The sequence below is a fragment of the Hyperolius riggenbachi genome, chromosome 9, assembly GCF_040937935.1.
Source record: "Hyperolius riggenbachi isolate aHypRig1 chromosome 9, aHypRig1.pri, whole genome shotgun sequence".
Lineage (NCBI taxonomy): Eukaryota > Metazoa > Chordata > Amphibia > Anura > Hyperoliidae > Hyperolius > Hyperolius riggenbachi.
This window is the reverse complement of record NC_090654.1, coordinates 256,151,565-256,170,098: the sequence shown is the minus strand read 5'-3', so window position 1 is coordinate 256,170,098 and position 18,534 is coordinate 256,151,565. Positions and strand designations below refer to the sequence as shown.

General features: G+C 42.1%; 1 protein-coding gene across 2 annotated transcripts in view; it reads left to right on the top strand.

Annotated features, from left to right (window-relative positions):
* Positions 1–8,977, top strand: part of LOC137533143 (TOG array regulator of axonemal microtubules protein 1-like) — a 90,584-nt gene extending 81,607 nt beyond the window's left edge. The window contains exons 16-18 of one of the 2 annotated variants that reach the window (XM_068254355.1): positions 144–270; positions 5,824–5,939; positions 8,775–8,977. In XM_068254355.1, the coding sequence (XP_068110456.1) occupies positions 144–270; positions 5,824–5,939; positions 8,775–8,811 (280 nt within the window). In that variant the 3' untranslated portion in view covers positions 8,812–8,977. The remainder of the gene's footprint in view (positions 1–143; positions 271–5,823; positions 5,940–8,774) is intronic. The other variant, XM_068254356.1, reaches the window with a different exon arrangement.
* The last annotated feature ends 9,557 nt before the right edge of the window (positions 8,978–18,534 follow it).

The window sequence follows — 18,534 nt, the reverse complement described above, 5'->3', positions numbered from 1 at the left end:
TTAGTGTTATTTCAGTATGCGAAGGAAAATGGCAGCTATTTGAATTCCACACTTAAAGTCTGTTTTATATTCTGCCTGAGCTCAGTACATATAAAAGTCCATATCTCAGGCTGTAATCCATTTATTTACTTTATTTATTGCAGATTCTATGGCCGAAAGATGCTTCACTTTTTAATGTCCCACCCAGACTTTGACAGGATTCTGGAAAAATATATACCTAGCAAGGATTTGCCTTCTATAAGGGACTTGGTTAAAAACATACATGTTAAGGTAAGGGGAATGAATATCCCACTCCAGTTTATAAGCCCGTTTGCCCATTTTTGTTGTTTGGTTCTGTAGCTTTAACACATACAGTAGATGACCCATAAGAGCTGTGAGCAAGTGTTAGAGGTAACTTTAAAGCGTACCTGAGATGATTGAAGCCCAAGCATGTATACCTACCAGGGGTTTCACCTGTACAAAGTGCTGAATATTAACATAAAACAAAACCTACAGGGCAAGGGAAACAAAAGCCACAGTACTTGGTCCTATTCTTTTCAATTTATTTAATAATAATCTAGTAGACAGAATACAGAGTAATGTAGCCATCTTTGCAGATGATACAAAATTATGCAGAATTATCAGCACTAAGACGGATAGTGACATATTAGAACAGGACCTTGACAACATGGCCATATGGGCAGGCACGTTGCAGATGACATTTAATGTTGATAAATGTACCGTGAACGTACCAATGGTGGATCATCATATGAAATAAATGGCATACAGCTGGGAACATCAGACTTGGAGAAGGACTTAGGAATACTGGTTGATAACAAGTTAGGTCATCGTACACAATGCCAAGCTGCGGTAGCTAAAGCAAATACAATTCTGGGATGCATAAAAAGGGAAATAATATCTTGAGATGCTAGTATGCTACTCTCTCTGTATAAATCACTTGTGAGGCCACATCTGGAGTATGGAATACAGTTTTAGGCACCACACTATAGAAAAGACATTGACCTTCTGGAACCGGTACAAAGACGGGCAACTAAATTAATCAGAGGGATGGAAGATCCAAGAAAGGTTGGACAAACTGGACTTATTTAGCTTGGAAAAAGGTGACTGAGAGGTGACCTGATTAACATGTATAAATACATCAGAGGGCAATACAAAAGCTTGGCAGATGAGCTTTTTGTCCCTAGGGTTGTACGACGGACAAGGGGACATGATTTGCTGGTGGAGGAAAACAGTTTTTGCCATCTATTTAGAAAGGGTCCTTCACAGTGAGATTGTTTAAAATCTGGAACATCTTACCCCAGGAAGGAGTTATGACAAACTATATCTGGCATTTAAAGAGAGCTTGGATGCTTTCTTTGCATTAAAGGGCATCCACTGTTATAATTCTTAGGTAAGTACCGGAAGAGTTGATCCAGGAATTTATACTGACTGCTATCTGGAGTCGGAAAATAATTTTTCCCTTTTTAAAGAGAGTCTGAAGCGAGAATAAATCTCGTTTCAGACCTCCTAGATAGCAGGGGCATGTTTGCCTCACGCGCGTCTATCAGACGCGTATCTCCGCCTCTCCCCCGCCCCTCTCAGTCTTCCTTCACTGAGAGGGGCGGGGGAGAGGCGGCGATGCGCCGCGGATAGACGCGACTGGAGACAGGGCTGCGGCCGTTAGCTCTGCCTCCAGGAGGAGCAAAATCCACGACCAAGTTGGTTGTGCAAAATCCACGACCAAGTTGGTTGTGGATTTTGCAAGGGGGTATTTGGGGGAGAAGGGACCCCCATTTAGCCGCGGGATAGCGGCGTTTTAGCAGGGGCAAACATGCCCCTGCTGAATATGAGCTCTGAAGCGAGATTTATTCTCGCTTCAGAGTCTCTTTAAAGGAGACTGTGTAGGGGGTGATGCACTGTGTAGGGAGTGATGAGCGCATACCTGCATTTCCTCCCGCCCCCCCTCCGTCTGCCGCCGTTCATACTCTATACACTCCGGTGTGCGGCGACTTGCTTGACCTCTGCCCCGGACATACTGCGCCCTGTGTGCGCAGTATGTCCTTCCCCCTTCGCTTCTGGCCGGCGCATAGTGCCAGGCTCAGAAGCACGCTGTCCCCTTTTTGCTGCGTGTGTGCTCCATTACACCGAGCGTCACATGATTAGCATGCGACGCTCGGTGTAATGGAGCACACACGCAGCAAAAAGGGGACAGCGTGCTTCTGAGCCTGGCACTATGCGCCGGCCAGAAGCGAAGGGGGAAGGACATACTGCGTACACAGGGCGCAGTATGTCCGGGGCAGAGGTCAAGCAAGTCGCCGCACACCGGAGTGTATAGAGTATGAACGGCGGCAGACGGAGGGGGGCGGGAGGAAATGCAGGTATGCGCTCATCACCCCCTACACAGTGCGGCAATCAATTTTACCACAACCATTCGGTTGTGGTATCCTTTAAAGCTAATTGGCCCAGGCCTTGTAAGGTGTTTCGCCTTCCCCTGGATCAACAGGGATATGTGCAGGTTCAGGGTGGTTGTTTTTTTTTTTTTTATTGTATTTATTTTCTGGTTGGACTTGCTGGACGGATGTCTTTTCAAGAGAACCATTGCCCAGGAAAGCTAGGAACACTGGGAAAGGAAACCCCCTCTGAGATTAGTGAACGTGAGAGAGCCCTGAGATGAGAAAGGAAAACGGAGATGTGAAAATAAAAACAAGAGGGCCATAAGTGCAGCAGAGGCTTATATGACATCATTATGTATCGTGTTAGATTTTGCCTGCCAGCTACTGTCTTGTTTTCCCTTCTCTTTTGGATCAGCCTCTCTTGCACTCATGGCTCCTTTGTTCCTACTTTCACTTCCCTGTTTTCCTTTCTCATCTCAGGGCTCTCTCACTTTCACTCTGCTCACAGGGGGATCCTTCCCTGTGTTCCTCACTTTCCTGGACAATGGCTCTCCTGAATGCCACAGCAATGCTCTGTTACGTAACGGAGTACTCCCTTTCCAGCTAAGGACGTGTGCCGGCGCTGCTGCAACTTATGTTTCCCTTGCCCTGTACTTTTTTGTTTTACTTGTATAAATATTGAGTCTTTAATACAGCGTCCTGGTTGCTATGCAACTTAGTGATGTCAGAGCCGCGTGACTAGTTGTAAACCATCTAGAAAGGGACAGGCTCTTGACATCGGCGGCATACATGTCAATACTGATGTACGATGCCTGGTTTAAAGACCCAGGAATGCTGCTGATCAGTGACTCGGCCTCAGAAGAAGCGTTGCAAGGCGCGAAGCGGCTGTCGGGCTCACCCCAGTGCCCGCACCCACTGTTGATCACTTTCTTTATGATACATCAGGACTTATTTGCACTAATGCTACCAAGTGTCACTTATGTGTCACTTCTTGAAAACAATTTTAAATAAATGGTCTAAGAAATGCCAGGTGCTCATTGCCTTTTTTCAATATTGTTTTTGATCCTGCCTGCCTCCAGTAACACCTAGAGCACACTGAAAACAAACCTGAACTGAAAAATTTAAGTCAAAATAAACATGTGCACATCATACTTACCACCGGCATAGTCCGCTCATCAATCTCTTTGTCTACTCTTGCCTCCTTTTTGTCCACTGTGATCAATGGAATTCTCTGTCCTCCATTTTAAAAATTGTGATGACCCCTTAACAGCTTCCGGGTCATCACACCATTAACCAGATATATCGCCTGAGACATAGGAAAACATGGACGTTACCTTGCACATCAGCTGTCCTTTCAGTTATAACTGACAGCAAATGATGTAGTGAAAAAACAACCACGGTATTTTCGCTTACTCTCTGCACCGTCAGTTACAGACAGTTGCTTCTGCAGAATAAAGTCTGCAAATTTTCTCCAAACGGTGCCAAGTAAATGTGTCCATAGATCTAGCGATGTATGAGCAGATTTAACCAAGAGACAGATATCTCTCATTGAATCTGATTATTATTATTATTTATTTATAAAGTGCCAACATATTCCATGGTGTTGTACAAAGTATTAGAGAGAGAGAGAGAGAGATATGTCAGCTTCCCATACACCGCATGCCGATTCCTGATCGACTTCCGCATAAAATCTCCTGGGAATTGTCCGAATTCGCCTCCTTGCATTTGCCCCCCTGTGTGTGCATTTATACATCATCTGTCCTATGTCACCCACCGTGCAGTGCACACCGCCGACCTATAGCGAGTGGCACGTGTGTGACGCCAAATGATGGCATGTGGCACGTATGGCACTTTGTTGCATTCGTCGCTCGTGTTGATCGTCCACACCTGATTGTCCACGACGGCCCGACACCTTGCAGCATGTCCAGTCGATGCATTTGTCCAATTTCAGCCCAAAATTGGTCACACCGTCGATCAGGCATGCTCCTGGCGACAGAGATTTTCATCCGATTTGATAATAATCGAAAAGGATGGTCGATCAGCTGCCAAATCGAGTGGTGTAAGGCCATCTTAATCGTTGCCTCTTTCCACCTTGACCTTGGTGTTGTGTGCTGATTATGTCATGATGGCTTTAAAGGTGGCCACACACACACAATACAATAAAAATTATCAGATTTTACAGCAATTCAATAAAAGCAATTGGATTTTCCAAAAGATCAAAAGTTTTTTTATTTTTTTTATTTCAGGAAGAAATCCGATTGGATTTCCCATTTGTATTGGTCGGGAGTGGTGGATTTTTTTGAAACCAACACACACACACACACACACACACACACACACACACACACACACACACACACACACACACACACACACACACACACACACACACACACACACACACACACACACACACACACCTACACACACACACACCTACACACACACACACCTACACACACACACCTACACACCTACACACACACACCTACACACACACACCTACACACACACACCTACACACACACACCTACACACACACACACACACACACCTACACACACACACACACACCTACACACACACACACACACCTACACACACACACACACACCTACACACACACACACACACCTACACACACACACACACACCTACACACACACACACCTACACACACACCTACACACACACACACACCTACACACACACCTACACCTACACACACACACCTACACACACACCTACACACACACCTACACACACACCTACACACACACCTACACACACACCTACACACACACCTACACACACACCTACACACACACCTACACACACACCTACACACACACCTACACACACACCTACACACACACACACACACACACACACACACACACACACACACACACACTACACACATACACACTCTCTCCGTTTTCAATCATTTTTATCATAATTGAGAAAAAAATTGAACGTGTGTGGTACCTTTTAGGTGGCCACACACCATACAATTTTTCAAAAAAAAAAAATTCGATTCAAGAATTGCAATCAGTTTTTTTGACTGGTCATATTTTTTAAATATTTCAATGTACCACAGACATATTTTCAATTTTTCCTCAATTATGAAAAATGATTGTAAATTCTGAGAAAATTGACAATCTACAACACACCATTACATTTTTTTATAAAAATTAATCAGAAAAATCCACCACTCCCGATCAACATTTATAGAATAAAAATGGGAAATCCAATCAGATTTCTTGCTCAAATTTTAAAAAAAAACTTTTCGGATTTTTCGGGAAAGTTGATTTTTATTTTATCGAATTGCCGTAAAATCATGATTTTATTGTATCATGTGTGGTCACCTTTAGACTGTGTTTTGTACAAAATCTGCAGCAGGCCTTCCTGCCATGCTGTACTGTTTTTTCATGGTGCACGTTCTGTGCAGGGACTTGGCGAGATCCAGGACGCCCCATCTGCACGAGGAAGGAGATCGTACCACGGCAGTGTCGGCAGCCTGAGGGCGTCATCCGTGTCACAGTATGCTCACCATGCACTGGACAGGTCTGTTCAAGAGACTTGTATTAATACATTGCAATAAATACCAAGAATTGTCAGAAATCAGCCAAATCCTGTGCACAGCAAGAGAAGATTTTTACTCACATGCTCCCTTGTATTTGTTAGTTTGATTTGCACATAGTTACTGTATATACGGCATATATAAGCTCATCCGTGGATAAGCTTCCTGCTCCTATTGGCAGAAAAATAAGCAAAAGCATTGACCCGCCAATAGGTAGATTCCCCAATCTGTTCTCCTAGCGCCCCATGCAGAGCTGCCGTTAGAAGCAGGCCAGAAACAATGTCTACCTTTCCTCACTACAGCTCCAGCCGCGTGTCTCCGCTGCAGCTTTATAAAGGGGTCCATATAGCTAGTGATTTGTGGGCAGATTTGATCAAGAGACAGCCCTCTGTCTGATCGAATCTGATCAGAGAGAGATCTGTTTGCTGCCCGACACCGCAAGCCAATTCCTGATCAATTTCAGCAGATCATCTCTCAGGAATCATCCTTGTGTGGCCACCTTAACTTGCCGCTAGAGCTCCAAGCTCACTGATATTACCCAGAGCTCTCGTGGTAAATTAAAGAACACACATATTCACTCTAAGGGAAACTAAAATGAGAGAGATAATGGAGCCTGACATACAGTATTTATTTCATATTATTATTATTATTTATTTATTTATATAGCGCCAGCATCTTCCGTAGCGCTGTACATAATACAAACAAATAATGGGGAACAAATATACATAAGAAATACAAGACACTGTACAGTCATGGCATTGAATAGAATAGAATTGAATTGAATTTCATTTTAAACCATACACATTGCCTGACAGTCCTACTGATCCTCTGCCTTTAATACTTAAAGGGGTACTACAGCGAAAAACTGTAAAATTTAAAATATGTGCTAACAAGAAATACATTTTTTCCAGAGTAAAATGAGCCATAAATTACTTTTTTCCTATGTTGCTGTCACTTACGGTAAGTAGTAGAAATCTGACAGAAGTGACAGGTTTTGGACTAGTCCATCTCTTTATAGGGGATTTTCAGGGATATATTTATTTTCAAAAGCACTTAGTGAATGGCAGTTGCTCTGTCCAACTGCCAAAAAACTGTGTAGGGTGCAGGAAAGCTGGCCAGCATCATTGTTTAAATCCCTTTTCGGGAATATCTTTCTAAAGAATAAAAGCCTTGCTGAGAATCCACTATGAAGAGATGGACTAGTCCAAAACCTGTCACTTCTGTCAGATTTCTACTGCCTACTGTAAGTGACAGCATTATAGGAGAAAAGTAATTTATGCCTCATTTTACTCTGGAAAAATGTACTTATTTGTATATGTTTGTACATATTTTAAATTTTACAGTTTTTCGCTGTAGTGCCCCTTTAAAGACATAGACCCTGAACAAACATATGCAGATCAGATGTTTTTGACTGAAGTCTGCCAAAATTAGCTGCATGCTTCTTTCAGGTGTGTGTGATTCAGACACTACTGCAGACAGAGCAGTAGGATGCCAGGCAACTGGTATTGTTTAAAAGGAAATAAAAATGACAGCCTCCATATAAACTCCAGTTCAGGTTTACTGGATCTATGAATATTTTGTGATTTTGTAAAAGGTGAGACAGAAAACATTTATATTGCGGTTTTCTCTTGGCGGACTCAAAGCTGCAGCCACTAGGGCACGCTCAGTAGACAGCAGTATTAGGGAGTCTTGCCCAAGGTCTCCTTACGGAACAGGAAGAGCCAAGATTTGAACCCTGGTCTCCTGTGTTAGAGGCAGAGCCTTTAACCAGTACACTATCCTGCCACTGAAAGATAAAGGGGAATTGTCCCAGTAATTTGGACAATACAGTACATCCTGTCTTTGTTGCTCCCACTGTTGAAGACTGCCGACATTTTTCAGGTCCCTCCCTGCTGGAGATCATTCAATGCATGTCCTTTTCTGCTTATCTGCCCATGGTTATATGTTGAACAGAGGCACTCCTATGGAGGCACTTTTTTTTTTGCTGGCTGCGATACTCCAGTTACTCTTTATTGCCTGATGAAGCGGGTGAAAGCCCATGAAACGGGTTGTATTGTTTGGAGTTTTAGTTTAAAGAATTTTTCACCTGAATATTGATTGTTTGTCTTTTTAGGGAGGTAAGTCCACCACTACCTCCCATTTTAAACGGATTTTAATGTATTTTTCTCTGTTTTGGCACCTCTGTATCAAGACATAACCAAGTTTTTGAGGCCACCCTTGGTGGAGGAGTGTTAACCGTATTGGTTTCCTCCCACAGAGAGCGACTTCTTAACCCGAGTGGGGTTGGTTTTACTCTCCACCTGCTGATATAGTGGTTGCCTTAGTGGTAACCCACCCTTAAAAGTTTCCCTTTTCTTCTGTTTGTACCAAAAATTATATTTGAGCTAATATGCTACACTATTGGGCCACTGGGTTGTTCTTTTTGTTTTCCTTATAGGGGTTCTGTGGAGGGATTACAAAAAGAAAAAAATCTGACACTTACCTGTGGCTTCTATCGGCCCCCTGCAGATGTCATGTCCCGTGCCATTTTCCTACGATCTCCGTTCCCCAACCAACAACCCCCCCCCCCCCCCCGCCATTCCCGGTCTAAAGCTGCACGCCCATGCGCAGGGCGAGGTCTAGTTAGACTAATGATTAGACCGTGGAACAGAGGATCGCAGGAGGACGGTGCGGCACATGACGGCACAACAGGGGGCCGATAGCCCCAGGTAAGTGTCATTTTTTTTTTTTTTTTTTTTTTTTTTTTTTTTTTTTTTAAACCCTCCACAGAACCCCTTTTATATCTATCCATGGCTGATTATATCTTCTTCTTTCGGCAGTGCAACACACAGAGATCTGAAATCGGTGAATAACTGACTTGTGAACAAATTAGATTTGCTCGTAAACTAAGGAAACTGACCTGGTGCTGAGAGATCACCTCTAACCAGTCCGACAAAAGCTCAGCGATTAACACTACAGAAAAGATACTCATTACCGAAACGTCTTCTGTCAATACAACCAGTAAAGTATTATAAGAAAATAACTGTAATGTTTCCGTTCACAACTCATTAAGGATCGTGTAAGTGACGTACTTACATCAGGACCTGCTATCCAAGTCGGGGGCTTCAAAACTGGTACAGATACGTTTAGGACTTGCTTTACTTATTGTCTGTATATTTTGTGTGAGTATATACCGTATGTGTTTATCCAGGGAAAGCAGTTCTGTAGTAGCTGAATATGGGATGACGCAAGCCAGCAGTATAAACTTAATCCGTGGAGGGTGTTGTGTACTGTGGCTTTCTGTAGCACATCACTAATGTGAACTTATCATTTGTGCCTTTTTTAGATTGTCTTGTTGACGTTGTTAACAAGAATAACTGTATTGTAGTAATCTGTCTGTAAAGTCGCCCCTTTCCTCGACTCAATTTGGTGGCTGCGCTCCACAGCAGTCTTGTGTCTGTGGGTAACTACGGATCTTATTGACTAAGGGAATGCAATGATTAATGGATGGTTTGGAAAACACAATCAGATGTTTCTCTACCTAACTAAACTGGTCTCTCCTTCTCCCTGCGTTGCCCACTAAAGTGTTGTAAACTTGTGTATGTGGCCAAGACAAGTTTATAGAGGACCTGAGTTGAACCTTCGGGTCAAAAATTAGCTAAGGAGAGGGAAGCCTCTGGATCCACCAGAGATTTCCCAAGCTGTCCTCTAGACCTCTGCCGTTGCCTGGGATGCTCCTGCCAGGGATAGATTTACCACTAGGCACTGTAGGCAGGTGTCTTCAGGCGGCTGATGATGGAAAGGTGGCTCACTCCCCTCCACCACTTTCATTCCCTATGAAGAGTCTTTTTATGAGAGTGTAAATGAGAGGTTACTCACTCTGCTCTCTGCATTCCACTGATGAGATCTCCCTTCAGTCAGGGGCACCTCTAGCTACTTATACTGAGGTTCCTCTAGCTACCTAATACTTGGGGGCACCATTAGCTGCTTACTATTGAGGGTAGTTATGGCTACCTAATACTAGGGGACACCTGTAGCTTCATATGACTGGAAAGGGAAGTAAAAGAGAAGTGACAGCTCAGGAACACTATATGCAGCAGCGTGCAGATTCTTTATTGTAATACTGGACACACATGGAGAGCTTTTATTGCAGTTATGATTTTAATAGTATGCATAATAATCAAAAGTGATTACTCACTCATTTTAGAAACTTTTGGTTTGTTTATATTTGATCAAAAGTCTCCAGTTCATCCATTAATTGATGGTTTTTGGGTTTACTTCTCAATTTGCTTTAGAGTGCAAAAACAGTGCTGCCCATAATTATTCATACCCCTGGCAAATTTTAACTTTTATTCAACCAGCAAATAATTTCTTGATGGGAAATGACATGTGCTTCCCAAAAGATAAGATGATGTGTCCAGTTCAAAATTATTCATACCTTTCACAGTCACAGTGTGTGGGAAAATCCAAAGTTCTATACCATTCCAAATAGTCCAAGCTGTTCTAAAGCATCCTAATTACACTGATTGGGAACAGCTGTTTTAAACAACTCAACAGGTGAAAAACAGAATCTCTCTGCAGTTGGTTTGTGGCCAGTAATGGCTAAGACAAAGGAGCCCAGTGAGGACATGAGGCTGCGCATTTTGGTGGGTGCTCACTGGTGAGAAAAGGGCTTCAAGGCCATTTCTAAATGTTTTCAAGTTCTAGTGGCTACAGTGCAAAGTATTATTAAAAAATACAAGATGTTCTGCACTGTGGAAAATTTCAGAGGACATAGTCAGAAGCCAAAAGTGATACCTGTGCTGGCCAGGAGGATAGTGAGAAAGAATCCAAGGATCACCGCCAAGGCCATCCTGGTGAATCTGGGCGCAGCTGGTGGCAATGCCTCAAGGCAGACAATCCAACGGACACTGCACTATGCTGGTTTCCACGGATGCAGACCAAGGAGGACACCACTTCTCCAGATAAGGCACACAAAAGCTCGCTTGGCCTTTGCAAATGCTCATCTGGACAAAGAAGAAGACTTCCGGTCTTCTGTGTTATGGTCAGATAAAAGAAAAATTGAATTGTTTGGTCAAAATGACGTTTCCTTCATTTGGCGTAGTAAAAAAAAAAAAAAAAGCCTTTTACCCCAAAGAACACCATCCCCACTGTCAAACAAGGTGGTGGGAGCCTAATGCTTTAGGAGTTTTTTTCAGCTAAGAATTGAAGCTCATTGCTAAAGATGAATGGGTAAAAATACCTGTGGTGACATGCAAAAAGCTGGTCTGCAATTATAGGAAGCGTTTGATTGCTGTAATAGCTAATAAAGGCTTTTCTATTGATTATTGAGAAGGGTATAAATATTTTCGGACTGGACACTTTTTGCTCAAATGTAAATAAAAGCTGAGAAATGGTTTTTTTTCCCACAATAATGGCTCTTGTACATCATCTTATTGTCTTTTGGGAGACACCTTTGTCATTTCCCATCAAAAAATTACTTGCTGGTTGAATAATAACTTTAAGTCAAAATTTGCCATGGGTATGAATAATTATGGGCAGCACTGTATATCTAGAGGGAGTTTGTTCCTGAGTCCGATTCTGCAAGGCGCAGAGGCTGAAGGGAGTGGCCTACATTGTGTTTGCCAGAAACAGGTGATCCAGCTACCAACTTCAAGTGGAGACTAAAGGCTCATACACACATCAGACTATAGTCTTTGGAAAATGAAAGATCACAGACCAATCTTACCACCCTTCATGTAGTATGAGAGCCATACTCTACACAGTCTTTTCTATGGAGCTGAACTCCACATCAGAAAAAAATCTTTGCAAGATGCTGCACACACAGATGCTGTACAGACACAAAAGATCAGTATCTGCAAAAGATCTGTTCCTGACAAAAATCCATTCCTGCAAATTGCAATGATAGTCTATGAGATCTGCAGATCATCATACACACATGATTTAACTGACAGTCATCTGCAGATCAAGCAATCATCCGCAGATCTGTAAATCCATCCTGGTGGATCTGATCTGCAGATGAATGTCAGTTAAATCATGTGTGTATGATGATCTGCAGATCTCATAGACTATCATTGCAATTTGCAGGAATGGATTTTTGGCAGGAACAGATCTTTTGCAGATACTGATCTTTTGTGTCTGTACAGCATCTGTGTGTGCAGCATCTTGCAAAGATTTTTTTCTGATGTGGAGTTCAGCTCCATAGAAAAGACTGTGTAGGTATGGCTCTCATACTACATGGAGGGTGGTAAGATTGGTCTGTGATCTTTCATTTTCAAAAGACTATGGTCTGATGTGTGTATGTGGCCTAAAATCTCCAACTTTGAACTACCAACTTAAAGTTCACAGACTAAATAAAAAAATCTTATTTTTAACTCCTCCTTGGACACAACCTGCGCTTAAATTTAAGAAATGTGCCCTCGGCTCTCCTAAACATTACTTCAATAGTGAGTCTCCCATGGACCAATACATCTAAATGAGAATTCAGGAGCATACATACAAAGGGTAGGCAAATACTTCCGAGTTTATGTACATATATGCAGTTTGAAAATGGACCAATCAATCTCACCCAGGTTGAAATTGATCGGTCCATTTTCAAGCTGCATAAATTTGCATAAACATGTACATTTGCATAAACTCCGAAGTATTTGCATATCATTGATCATCCCTACATAACAGCCCTGCAAATAAAAGGGATCTTCAAACTGACCAGAAATTCATTCTATATTCTGTTTTACAAAATACAACAATGGGGGGGGTGACCTCCTTATTTGAAAGGTAAAATGGCCATTTTTCCTGAAGTCTCGTGTTAAGTCTATGGGCAAATCAGGGGTACAAAGCTTGGACTTTACAGGGTTAGCTTTACCCACTGGGACTAGGGTAAAAAGGGCTCCAACATAGACTTCAATGTTATTTGCTGTGGTTAAGGGGCTGAAAAGGGCTCCCATTATTTCATATCGGCTATATCATGGGAATGTTTGTGATTACAATAAAAGGCCTGATTTCCCCATAGTAAAATTAACTAACTTTATATGAACGCTAGTTTCTGACACTTAGTAGATTTTCTCTACAAAATTCTTGTGCACATTGACAACTATGCCTTCTGGAATGAATGAATAATTATCGCTTTTTTTATATTAAAATCTTGATTTTCCCCTCTATTTAGTGCCCCTGCAAAGTAGGTAAATGATCTGCATAATTTTGACATTTATGCGTAGAAAACATATACATTCAGAAATATCAATCTATTTCTGAAAGTTTTACCACTGTAATTTGAGATATTTACATATTTTTGATAAAAAAAATCAGAAAATTCAATTTTTTTTCATTTTTTTTTAATGCAGATTTTCCCTTAACCTGCTGAGCGGTCTGGACGAGCTCAGCTCGTCCAACACCGCCAGAGGCTGCCGCTCAGGCCCTGCTGGGCCGATTTTGATGAAATAAAAAGCAGCACACGCAGCCGGCACTTTGCCAGCCGCGTGTGCTGCCTGATCGCCGCCGCTCTGCGGCGATCCGCCGCGAGCAGCGGCGAAAGAGGGTCCCCCCAGCCGCCTGAGCCCAGCGTAGCCGGAACAAAAAGTTCCGGCCAGCGCTAAGGGCTGGATCGGAGGCGGCTGACGTCATGACGTCACTCCGCTCGTCGCTATGGCGACGATGTAAGCAAAACAAGGAAGGCCGCTCATTGCGGCCTTCCTTGTTTATTCTGGGCGCCGGAGGCGATCGGAAGATCGCCTCCGGAGCGCCCTCTAGTGGGCTTTCATGCAGCCAACTTTCAGTTGGCTGCATGAAATAGTTTTTTTTTTATTTAAAAAAAACCCTCCCGCAGCCACCCTGGCGATTTAATCAGAACGCCAGGGTGGTTAAATAAAAAAAAACAAATTACAGATTTCTTATAATTAAATGACATCAAAAGAAAGGCTTATTTGTCCTGAAAAAAAACAAAAAATTAGCTTGGTCCTTAAAATAACGGCTATATTTTTACAACTACACTCTGGCCTTATTTGTTTGATTTTACAATCCACTACTACAATCCATAAAAAATACCGGTAATTTTGATCAAGCTAAATACCGGTTATATCTTTACCGGGAAAATATTTTCAATAATGCTCCTACAAAAACCATTTTCAATACAGTTTATATTTAACTGTATTTTACAATGGCTACAAACTTGCGTACTTTTATAAACCAAACCCTTTTATAAATTCATATCCAGCGCCCTTTTATAAACGAAATCACATTTATCAGCTATATCTAGAGCCCTTTTTTCCAGGAGCCCTTTTTACATGTAAGCACTTTACTCTTGGCCTCATACCAATGGTCATTTCTTTCCACTTAGAAATTGACTTAATTAAACTTTCCAGACGCCATCCAAAACGCAGTAGTGTTTGCTCAGGTTTACAAAGAAGAAATGTTCAACTACCCGACATGTTTTTTACTTATGGGATGAGTTCTATTTTATTTTTTAAAGTGCAAATTTGCATACAGACTTTTTAATAATGAACAGATTGGTCTGTGTTGGTAGCCTTTTAACCACATAACGTATGTATATTTCCGTATATATATTTCCAGACAAACTGTAAATACATCCGGAATGTAAAACATTTGCAACGGCACTTTAATATATAGTACAGTAAGAAAAGATAGACAATAATAATAAACGCACAATAAAACAGAAGTATTGTGTAGCATTACAGCGCAGTTCATTACTTGGTACATAAAACAGGTACATGTATGGACTTTTGGCTCTACGAAGGGAACTGACCATATTTTTTATGTTTGGTCTGTAAAGTATTGTGTTGTTGAGTTTTGTACATTTTGAGGTCTATTATAAATATTTGCTTACCATTACATTACTAATTTTATTTCCCATTAATGCTACTCTGTCCTGGTTTTACCGAAGACAAAATGGCTGCAGCAGCCACGGCAGTTAAGCTCACGAGCTCCTCATTCCTAGCAGGCAGTGCCCCTAACGTTTCCCAGTGCACCATTGTTGGTTATTTAACTTTCAGAGAGAAAATGAAAACCTTTTTTAAAAATCTCCCTGTTGCTGATTGGTTGGCATCCTCCTACCTGTATTGTTGGCTTTCATCTTGGTACAGCACGGCAGTGAAGCCACTCAAAATTAAACAGAATTTAAAGTCCTTTTTGCCTTTGAACAACAGGACTTGGCTAATGATCATAAATCTATTACTTCTGGTTTTGCAGCTGAATGAAGCACATTTTAGACGTTCTGATCTGTGTAGAATTCGGTCTTAAAAATTCAGATCTTAACCTGAAACTTACAATATGAGACTATGTTCTATGTTACTAGTGTTCTGTTTATTAGTACTACACATTTAATTCATTATCTCTTATGCTGGGCATACACGGGTCGATCCGGCGGCCGATTAGCCGCCGGACCGCGTCCCCGCTTGCACCCGAATCGCTTCCCGCTCGTCCCCGCCGGCGCTTATCACCCGCTCAATTCGCCGCTATTGTCCGGGGATCGAGCGCGGAATTGATTCTCGCGGTGATCGGACACGTCGGATATTATCAATCGAGCCATCAGCGGCTCGATTGATAAGGTGGCATCGAGCCGTGTATGCCCAGCATTAAGATTATTTTCAGGTCAGGTTTGCGAACTCTTGCACTGCACACAATGAAAAGTCTTTACTCTACATATAGTTGCGTAAAAAGGGCCTGTCTGTGTTCTGTGTTGGTTTAGGCAGATAAACCTGTCTGATTATTTTTATTAGCCAGCGTATTCAGACTGCAGGAGTGCTTCCCCAAGGCAGCTGTCCATAAGGTAAATACTGAGACTTAACCCTGTCAGTGCCTTCTGCGAGTGTGAAAACAAGTAAAACTTCTGGTTTTTTTTTAGGATTTCCAGACATTGTAATGATTTTTTTCCCCATAAAAGTTATTAAGCTGTTGCTAATATTTTAGAGCAGAGAGAATGCTCTGAGTTTAGTTCAACTTAAAGTGAATCAAATTGTTTTAAAATGAGGAACTAAATTATAATACAGTATACTTGCTTTGTTGATTCCTAACTCCTTATTAAAGGACTTACGAGGTCAAATGGTAAAAAAAAGTCAAATACCGTTCCGCCGGGTCCCCTGCGCTCAATAGCCCCCCGGCCGGCTCACGATCGCTCGGCCCGGGTCGGGCTCTCTTGGCTGCACAAAGATGGGCGCATGAGCTGGCCGCGGCTGCGCAGTCCGCTTAGCCGCGAGTCCGGCTGCGCAGCTCTAGGGCCAACCCCCCGATCCACGCAATCATGTTTAGCAGGCATGCTCGGGTTCCTATTGACTTCAATTAACCTCGGTGTTCGGCCCAATATCCCGCACATCTGGACCATGTCCGGCCGACCCGACCCGAGCCCGACTAACTGGGTGTTCGATCAACACTAATCGAACTTTAGCAGGCATGTTCGGTGCTTTAGCAGGCATGCTCTGGTCCCCATTGACTTCAATTAGGCTCTGTGTTCGGCCCAATATCCCGCTTATCTGGACCATGTCCGGCCAAGCTGACCCGAGCCCGAATAACTGGATGTTTGATCAGCACTACTGGAGATGCAGATCAGCTTGCCTGTATGTAATGTTTACAAACATGGCCGCTCCCATTGTATCACAGGAAGATATAATCATATTCTGTTGAAGCTGTTTGCAGCTAGATTTGCTGTGTAAACTATCTAAACTTTAGATAAGATATATAGACAAGTTACTTGTTCTAGTTCGTTTTTCATCTCGGATCTGCTTTAATGGACATGAGAAGTTCTCACTTTCTCTCTGAAAACGTAACAAACTTTTCTTGATACATATATAACAAAATACAAAGGAACCAACTTCACCACTGTTGGGGTGTCACTAATTGTCATTTTTATGCCAACACATCACCACTACTTTGCTTGTTTAAAAATTTGATGTCCCCTTTAAGATCACTAGATTAACAAAAGGGACATCTGTTTTTATTTAATGATGGTGATTAAGGATGAGCGAGTATAGTTTTTTGCGAGAAGCTAAACTGTACCTGCTTGTGCCTGAGAAGGGTGTCTCAGCAGAGAGCATTAATTTACCTGGATATCTGCCTCCTTCTGCGGCGATCCACTCCATCGTCCTGATACTTCCTGTTTGACAGTGGGTGTTCCGGTTGTGAAACAGGAAGTATCGGGAGGATGAAGTGGATCGCAGTAGCAAGAAGCAGATAGCCAGCTAAGTTAACTATTTTTTTGCTGTAGCTTCTTTCTCGGGGATGGGGCAGATACAGTTTTGCATCTCGCAAAAAGGTGGTCACTAATGCTTAATGGCGATCAGTGCTGTAATTGCCCTAAAGCAGTGATCTGCTGCTCCATTTGCTTGAATAGAGCCTTGGATAACAAGTGGAGAATTACCATCACCCCCTGAAAGTGTCCACTGATTTCTGACATGGCCAGGAGTGCCACATGCACTGGCGCTTGTGTGCTCGTGGCCACCTCTAATTGCAATTAGAGCTTTGCAGGTACGTAGAGGAATTGTACCTTGTTACAATCATGGTGGACAGACTAAGGTAATAACCTAACTGAAAACTTATCCGAGGACACACAATTAAAGTACAAAATACGATGGTATGTATTAATGTGCAAAACGCTAGTTAAACCATGGAGCAAAACACAATGTGTGGTTTAAAACCCATGAAGATGAAATACTCATACAAAATGATGGTAAACTTTTTATAGTACATTTATGTTGGCTGCAAACTACTCGTATGCCTTGTTTAGATTCCTTGTCTAACAAGTACGATGGAATATCTGTAGCTGTTGTTTTGTCATTACTAAATCATTACAATCTAATGAATGTCTTACAATGGACCCGAGTCATTGATGGCTTTAAAAAAAAAAAAAAAATTATTATGTTTAGAAATCGGTATAATGGTCTCTAGATACCACCATACACGTCCTACAGACTTCGATGCATTTTGCTTTGTTACGGCATGATTATTGCAGCTCCTGCTTTTTCTTTATTTGTTATTATTAGTCTTACGATCTTCTCAATGCATGCTGGGAAATTATGACAAAATGTATTTCCTCTGTACAGATTTACAACCTCTGCAGAAATTCTTACAGGAAATTCTATTACAAACGGTACAATGTAAGGGAATGTGAATTATTGTATTTGTACAGAAAGCCTTACTGTTCCTTTGTAGTGTTGTGATGTATGTATATAGATATATCTATTTATGAGTATTGAATAGTATTTTGGAATTGTGACACTCAACTTTTTAAAGGGCCTGGCTACCCAATGTTGTTGCTTCAGGCATGGATGTCTACCTGTCAGATTCCCCGGTGGGTCTTTAGAGCTTCCTAGAAGTCCAAAGACCAGATTTCTGTCCCCAGCTCCAGCCACAAGTTTCTAATTTTGGGTTTTACAGCAGAAGCAGCTCACCTGATGCTGGTACTAAGTTGAGTATTTTGGGAGGTGAACATTGAAGACATCCCCTGATTGGACATCTTGTTTCTGATGTACTTGTGGCTCAGTTTCAACGTTAACCCATTATAGATGAATTAATTTACATTTTGGCATGATGTAAAAGAAATTGCCTCAGCTGCTTATTTTACATATAGTAGTTATATTTGCCTTTGGCCCA